The sequence below is a fragment of the Tupaia chinensis genome, unplaced genomic scaffold, assembly GCF_000334495.1.
Source record: "Tupaia chinensis unplaced genomic scaffold, TupChi_1.0 Scaffold145652_1, whole genome shotgun sequence".
In the NCBI taxonomy this organism is placed as follows: Eukaryota; Metazoa; Chordata; class Mammalia; order Scandentia; family Tupaiidae; genus Tupaia; species Tupaia belangeri.
In genome coordinates this window covers 2,204,786-2,212,626 of record NW_006205509.1, presented here as the reverse complement: position 1 = coordinate 2,212,626, position 7,841 = coordinate 2,204,786, and the positions used below count along the sequence as shown (strand labels likewise).

The 7,841-nt window shown below is 53.0% G+C and overlaps 2 protein-coding genes across 7 annotated transcripts in view; one reads left to right on the top strand and one right to left on the bottom strand.

Annotated features, from left to right (window-relative positions):
- Positions 1 to 7,841, bottom strand: part of FMNL3 (formin like 3) — a 68,996-nt gene that overhangs the window by 4,869 nt on the left and 56,286 nt on the right. For 5 of the 6 annotated variants that reach the window (XM_006168197.3, XM_027768159.1, XM_006168198.3 and 2 more), the window contains 11 exons: positions 6,155 to 6,265; positions 5,674 to 5,823; positions 5,172 to 5,273; positions 3,365 to 3,644; positions 2,835 to 2,903; positions 2,622 to 2,746; positions 2,214 to 2,416; positions 782 to 1,016; positions 597 to 665; positions 415 to 495; positions 188 to 317 (listed from right to left, as the gene is read on the bottom strand). In XM_006168197.3, the coding sequence (XP_006168259.1) occupies positions 188 to 317; positions 415 to 495; positions 597 to 665; positions 782 to 1,016; positions 2,214 to 2,416; positions 2,622 to 2,746; positions 2,835 to 2,903; positions 3,365 to 3,644; positions 5,172 to 5,273; positions 5,674 to 5,823; positions 6,155 to 6,265 (1,555 nt within the window). The remainder of the gene's footprint in view (positions 1 to 187; positions 318 to 414; positions 496 to 596; positions 666 to 781; positions 1,017 to 2,213; positions 2,417 to 2,621; positions 2,747 to 2,834; positions 2,904 to 3,364; positions 3,645 to 5,171; positions 5,274 to 5,673; positions 5,824 to 6,154; positions 6,266 to 7,841) is intronic. The other variant, XM_027768157.1, reaches the window with a different exon arrangement.
- The window catches only part of PRPF40B (pre-mRNA processing factor 40B), a 44,843-nt gene that overhangs the window by 30,330 nt on the left and 6,672 nt on the right, over positions 1 to 7,841 (top strand). The window lies entirely within an intron of this gene.

Below are 7,841 nucleotides of genomic sequence, written 5' to 3'. Positions count from 1 at the left end.
CGGTGCCTGAAGGAAGGCTCCCCCTGGGGTGTTCCCTGCTCATGGCTCCAGCGGAAAGCTTTGAAGTGGTCAGAAAGAAGATAACAAAAGCCAGAAACGAATGGACCCAAGTGTTCCCTCTCCTCAGCTTCCGGGGATTGTCTTGAGCTGGGCATGTGGGCAGGCATGCCCAGCCAGGCCCTCTCACCCGCTGCAGCCTTCTCCACAAAGTGCAGCTCGTGCCAGAAGTTTGCCAGGTCTGGGTACTTCTCCTTCACCGTCAAGGCGATGAAATGCAGCAGTGTCATCTTCCGGTCGGTGGATTTGGTGTCCAGCAGCTGGCAGGTGACAGGGCAATGGAAGAGGAGTGTGCTAAACACATGGGTCCACGTGGCTGCCCCCAAGCTCCCTGCCCAAGCTGCACCATCATCTTACCAGATCCAGGCTCTGGAGCTTGAAGCCGTACACAGCTCCCCGCTTACTGCTATTCATGTAGTTCCCTAGTGCAAGTATGATCTGCCCGAAAGATACATAGGAGGCAGCTCAGAACAAGCCCTGAGAGCTCCTCCTCTCAGATCTGAGAACCACCAGCACTCCCGTTCACAACCTCTCCCTACCTCTAACATCTGCTTCAGCTTCTGGGATGACTTGACGGAGGCAGAGGCTGCAATGATGGCGTTGAGTTGCTGGAAGGCAAGAAGAACACTTGAGAAACCCCAGACTGGGAAAGTACAGAGAGGGGACTAGCCCCCAGAGAGTGGAGAGGCAGCTGTAGAGGCCCGTGATTTGGTGAAGGCTGTACCGGGGTGAGCATCTGCAGATTGTCCTGGAAGTTGCCCAGGAAGGCCATACCGGCCATTCGCTGGGTCAGCCGCTCCACCTTGCTGAAGAGCAGCATGAAGCGGTCCTCGGCCGCCAGCTCCTCCAGGGGCTGCCGCTCTCGCTCATATTGCCGCAGCAGCTTCACCTCAGCCTCTGTGGGCAGGAAGCGCATCAGGCACTCCACGAAGTCCACAGGTAGTGTCTGCAGGTCAAACCTGTGTGGGCGGTAGAATCCTGGCTTTTACCTTTGCCCACATTTTTCCTCTTCCGCTCTTCTCCAGCTCTTAGGACTGGGGCTGTGGGACTGTGCATGGGACACAGCCAGAGGCAGAGAGCCCACTGCCTCACTTGTCACAGCACCGACAACCAACCTAGGGGACATTTCCCATGTCTGTTTAAAAGCCCTCTGAGTGGGAACCAGCAGTTAGCGTAATGGCTATGTCACTGGACTCCCACGTAGTCGACCGCGATTTGCGTCCCGGACCCGGTGGCTTAAAACTCACGCCGGGCGCATGTGCGTGCGTGCCCAAGATCCCGAGAGGAGAATGGAGGAGAAGGGATTGCAGTGTGACCATCCCCCCTGGGGGGTGATTTCTGGCTTTCTGTCTCTATGTCTCTCTCTGTCTTTCTGGTGAGCGCACGTGCCCTATAGCGAAAACCTCTCCAAAAAAAAAAAAAAAGCCCTCTGAGGGCCAGCAGGTAGCATAGAGGTGAAGGCACTGGATCTTACCTAGCCAGCTGCATGGGTCGAGTCCCAGATCTGGCAGCTTGGTACATGTGTATGTGTGCCCAAAATCCCAAGAAGGGAATGGAAGAGAAAACTGCAGCATGACCTTACCCCTACCCTGGGGGGTGAGTCTTACTTCTCCCCCACTCCTATCTCGCTTTGCTGAGCGCATGTGTGTAATTGAAAATAAGGGGGGGAAAAGCCCTTCAATGTCTTTACTCTGCACTAGGGGGAAGTCTAAACATCTGAGCATGGCTGGGGAGGCCCAGCCTGCATGATTTCTGCCCTACTCTCCTCCCTACATTAAAGCCAGATTCAATTTTCACAACCCAAGGGACCAGGCTTCTTTCTCCAGGCCCTGAAATGACTAACTCATATACGTCGTTCAGGTCCCAGCACCTCCTCTGGGAAGGCTTCCCTGATCACTGAGCTCACCTATGTGACCTTCCCTGTGCCCTCTAAGCTTCCTGAGCCTCTACTGTCACCGCACTGTTCCCACTCGACTGGGTGAAGGTCTGAGCTGAGCCTCAGCATCTCACACAGCGGCTGCAGTAAGTCCTGGCCAAGCCCATGGATGACAGGCTGTGAGAGTTCTGTCAGAGGCTCTCACTTCCAAAGAAAGGCAGGCTCCTAGGTAGAGAACTGGGTAGCCACCTGCTGGGGACCAGGGCAGTGGGAGCCTCACGTGTGGATGGCCCTGCAGATCTCCTCAGCTGAGCGGCCAGCCTTGCGCAGAGTGATGGCCAGGTTCTTGGCACGATTGGCTTCTAGCAGGGTCACCTTGCTGGCAGCCTTCTGCGCTGTCTTACTCTTGGAGCAAATGAGGTCAAGGGCAGGGCCCTGGGCTTTCGTCTTGAACAATTCTTCAAACTTGTCCAAGTCCAGGTCCTGGCAGGAGGAAGAAGGGAACACATATGGCTTCCTAGTACTAGAGGACCCCCTGGCAGCATGCCTGACATTGGCCCAGCTCTGGTCCACGAAGGTGGCCTGGCCTGCCCCTCTGAGGGTTTTTCCAAGGCCAGAAGATCTGGTGGAAAGGACAACTTGGTCCTCAGCCTCCAACCCCACCCCTCTGGGCCCCAGGCCCTGTTACCTCCAAGATCTTCTCATCATCAAGTTCACTGAAGACGGTCCCACTGATCTGGTTGGGTTTCAGCGCTGTCCAGTTGAAGACAGGCAGCCGGAACTTGGTCTTGATAGGTTTCTTTATGCGTATGGCTAGTTTGGAAGAAGGATCAGTGAGGCAGGGCCCAAGGATGTGCTCCCCTGGTCCCAACAGCCTGCTCAGAATCCCAGGGGTGCTTACCTGACAGGCCCACTGTCAACACCACAGAGGGCGCAGCACCGGGGAGAGGTGGGGCGGGGGGACACTTGTCTGTGGGAAGAAGAAAGAGCACAGTGACCCAGAGGTCAAGAGACTTCACGGGCTGCCCTCAGTACCCTCCCCACCTGTCCTTGACATTCAGGGAAGGAGGCTGCAGGAAATCTTCGCAGGCTGCTCCCAGGAGTCTTCACTCTGACAGGGGAAGCTCTTGCTAGTCTCCAACCAGTTCCTCCTGGCAGTCTAAGCCCTTTCCTTGACTGTCTTCAGAAGAATTAGAGCAGCATCTTTATGAGACCGAAACAGGCCCACATCATCCCTAGGCAACCCTTGCTGATGACTCGAGCCTCCCTCAGCCTCTAGCCTGCCTTCGGCCTTCTCTGACCCTGATTTTATAACCTTCCAGCCCTCTAATGATACTGCATTCCCAGCTTCTCCCTGAGGACGTCACTGCTAACTAGGTTTGGGTCCCCACCATGAAGCTGTCCCTCCCAACTCCCAAGAGTCCTGGTTACCTGGTAACGGTGGAGGCGGAGGGGGCAGTGGAGGAGCCGGTGGTGGAGGCAGAGGTAGGGTCTCCTCAGGGGGTGGGGTTGGAGCCAGGAGGTCCAGGTCGGAAGGTAGCATGCCCTCACTCGGCTCTGCAGGGCCTACCCTGGCCAAGGCCTCGCTGCCCACAGGCTCCAAGCCCCGGGCACCTGGCTCCAAGTGGCATCGTCGCTGGAAGGCCTCCTCCTTCTCTTTAATGAGCCTTCTCAGGGTGTGCACCTGGTGGCTTGTGTTCTCATACGTCTCCTATTGGACAGGCAGCATCATTAAAGGGGAGCGGGTTGAAGGTACAGTAGTCATTTCTCCTAGCAGGAAGAATTCCTAACTGTCAACTGGGGTCTCTAGTAAGACCTTATGTGCTCAGAGCCTAAGAGCGGCAGAAATCAGGTGGGGAGACAGGAAGCTGGAACACAGCAGAAGAGAAGAGAGCGGAGGAAGCAGTAGGCCTGAAGCGCCCTCTCTGCTCTCGTCGCACCGGCTTTCAAGGCCCAGGAAATGGCCTCAGAAGAAGGCCCACAAGGCCCTGTGGAACTCCCCTGATCCGCCCCCTCTGACAGAGCAGCTCTCTCCACTGGCTTTGGGCCTCGTTACTGCTTTTATTTCGTTTGGCCTTGTATTATCACTCGATTAGAAACCCCATTAGGACAAGGCCCCATCTTAGCCATCTCTGTGTCCTCCACAGCTCCCAGTGTGGGACTGGGCAGATGATACTGATTACAGAGAAGCATAACTGTACTCCTCTGGAAGCACAGGTAGGTTGGGGTGTGAGTTTTTAGCTGATAGAAAGTTAGGTGAGGGGACAGAGGAGCCCCTGCTCTTTCCACTGAGGGTTCCTTGTGGAACAGCCAGAGTACCTTGGCTGCTCTGACCCTTGCTCTTCAAGCAGGCCTGAAGGAAGCACAGGGGAGGCAAATGCAGTAGGTGGGCTGGGAAAAGGAGGCACTCGGAGGTACCCATGGGTCTCCTGCTGCTGCCACACTCTTGTTTTGTAAGTAATTTTTCATTTAGCTTTATTTATTATTATTATATTAATATGACCAGAGAGAGAAAGTGAGAAGGCAAGCTACCAGGTCTGGGACTCAACTGCAGTCAGCCATGTGGGAACCCAGTGCCCTCAGATGATACTGATTACAGAGAAGCATAACTGTACTCCTCTGGAAGCACAGGTAGGTTGGGGTGTGAGTTTTTAGCTGATAGAAAGTTAGGTGAGGGGACAGAGGAGCCCCTGCTCTTTCCACTGAGGGTTCCTTGTGGAACAGCCAGAGTACCTTGGCTGCTCTGACCCTTGCTCTTCAAGCAGGCCTGAAGGAAGCACAGGGGAGGCAAATGCAGTAGGTGGGCTGGGAAAAGGAGGCACTCGGAGGTACCCATGGGTCTCCTGCTGCTGCCACACTCTTGTTTTGTAAGTAATTTTTCATTTAGCTTTATTTATTATTATTATATTAATATGACCAGAGAGAGAAAGTGAGAAGGCAAGCTACCAGGTCTGGGACTCAACTGCAGTCAGCCATGTGGGAACCCAGTGCCCTTAACCACCATGCCACCTGCCAGCCCTGCTCCCACCCTCTTCTATCTGTGTCTGACCCCCTTGGCTTTGGTATCCCTCAACTGAAAAATGGGGTGAAATCATCAGCTCACCCTCATCTGAGTGCCTCGAGGATGACTCAAGATCTGGTTTCTACAGAACTTGACACAAATCAGGAAAGCAAAGCGAGACCCCAAAGCGCTGGCGCCCAGCTCGGGCATCGACTCGCCCCCTCGGACCCCGGGTACCTTGATGCTCTCCAGCTCCTTTTCTCGCTGCAGCAGCTGCTTCTCTAGCTCTGCGACCCGCATCATGTTCTCGTTCTCTAGGTCCAGGAGCTTCTCTGTGAGCTGCAAAACAAGAAGGGTAGGCTCAGGGCTGGACCTGGTCTGGGCACTCAGCACAACCTGAACCCCTGACAGGACCTGGGCCCGACCCTGTCCCCACAGGTCCCCAAAGACAGCTTGGTCAGATGGCTTCCCCGATGGGCCAGGGTGTGACACCATGTGGAACAGCAACAGATAAGGCAAGTGGCCCTGTTCTGGCTTTTCCAAGCCTGAGGCCACCTACACCTAGCCCTGCAGAGGATCCAGTGGCTCAGGCCAGAGCATACTCGAGAGCCCCAGTAGACTCCAAAGCCTCCCAGGGCTCAATCTGGAGGCAAGCAGGTCAGCTCAGGATTCCCAGAACTCAGATGTCCCCATACCCCCCAACCTTCAACAGAGGCTCTGGCACAGGAGGACCACCTACATGGGACACATGCTCCTCCAGCTCCTCCACCTTCTCCAGGGCTACGTTCTTGGTCTCAGCATCCTCCAGCAAACCCCCCACATCGAACACGTTGTCCAGGTATGCCTGAATCTGCACCTGCAGCTTCTCGCTCTCTGTGTGCCTTGACTTCTGGGGGACAGCAGAGAACGTAGTAGCTTGGAGAGCAGGCATAGAATCAGGGAAGCCTCCTAAAAAAAAAACTTAGCCCCCACCACCCCTCACTACCACTTCCTACAGCATAAGACCATGGAGTTTCTGCGCTGGCTATGTCCAGTTTTACCCATGTGAGCTGTCTGACTGGAGAGCTCTCTGCAGGAGGACCCAAATCCCAAGCCATAGAAGACAGATAGGTTTCAGGAGTACCCAGGGTTAGGCTCTTGTAAAAGAAAGCTCTGTGATATTGCTAAGCTGGTCCTCTACTTCAAAGCATCTTACCTTTCCAGAACCCCTGCCAGCTCACCTGTAGGAACTCCTCTAGCCCCAGCTTGGTAAACTCATACTGCAGGTGAACCCGGAAGTTCATGTCCTCCACTGAGTGCACCACGATGTTGATGAACTGCATGCAGGCCACCTGGGGAAAAGGCAGTCAGTCCAAAAAGTCCAGGACAGAAAAGGCAGAGGAGAGAGCCAAGAGACAGGGAGGACAGACAACTGTTAGAACATCATCATCAAAGGAATAAAAAGCAAAGTCTTCACCAGGACAACAAAGAGTATCTTAACTTTAAACAACGTCAAATTTGACCTAGTTGTGATGATGCAGACAGTAGTGCACCACGGCACAGTAATAATCATACGGAAGGCCCAGTTCAGATCGAACATGCATGGTGTGTCTAGCTGGCTGGGAGAAGGTCTGCAGCATGGTGAGACCCTGGTGAGGGTTCCTTTATCCCTCTCACTCATAAAGTAAATAATTAAAAAAACAATTTGCCAGAGGGTGCATGCACTCACCAGTAAGAGACAGAGAGAGAAAGCATCCCCCAATGGGGAGTGGTCATGCCAGAATCCCTTCTCCATTTCTCCATCCTGTTGGGATTTGGGGCACACATGCACACGCACCCAGCATATTCTTCAAGCCACTCAGACTGGAATCCAAACCGCATGGTTGGCCATGTGAGATCGGCTCCCTTAACCATTAGGCCACAGGCCAACCACAAATCATTTTCTCAAACGATCAAAATTTAATAGTCGGGGTAACCGCCATCTTCCAGTAATTAACCAAAATGACAAACACAAAGGAAAAGAGGAGAGGCACCCGATATATGTTCTCTAGGCCCTTTAGAAAACATGGAGTGGTTCCTTTGGCGACATATATGCGAATCTACGAGAAAGGTGATATTGTAGACATTAAGGGAATTGGTACTGTTCAAAAAGGAATGCCCCACAAATGTTACCATGGCAAAACTGGAAGAGTCTACAATGTTACCCAGCATGCTGTTGGCATTGTTGTGAACAAGCAAGTTAAGGGCAAGATTCTTGCCAAGAGAATCAATGTGTGTATTGAGCAGCAGAGATAGCTTCCTAAAACATGTGAAGGAAAATGACCAGAAAAAGAAAGAAGCCAAAGAGAAAGGTACCTGGGTTCAACTAAAGCACCAGCCTGCTCCATCCAGAGAGGCACACTTTGTGAGAACCAATGGAAAGGAGCCTGAGCTACTGGAACCTATTCCCTATGAATTCATGGCATGATGGGTGTTAAAAATAAACTAATCTGTGGTCTATTAAAAAAAAAATCATAGTCGGCATATAAAGGTAAGTAAATTGTATGTAAATGAAGATTCAGCTCTGTGATTTCTATATCAGTAGGTATGTCTTATGACAGCCCTACCTAGCTGAAGATGAGAAGGAAGAGAAGTTAAGAGGAAGAACTGGGAAGGGAACACTGCTCCAATGGATCCAAATCAAAGATGAGATGGCTACAGAAAAGTCTGAGACACACAAATGACAACGTCCTGAAGTTTCTAAAAGCTCCCTGGGGTGGCTGGGACCAGCAGTTGGTGTAATGGCTACGTCGCTGGACTCCCATGTAGTTGTCCGCGGTTTGAGTCCCAGGTGGCTTAAACTCACACCGGGCACGTGTGCGTGCATGCCCAAGATCCGAAGAGGAGAATGGAGGAGAAGGGATTGCGGTGTGGCCATCCCCCCTGGGG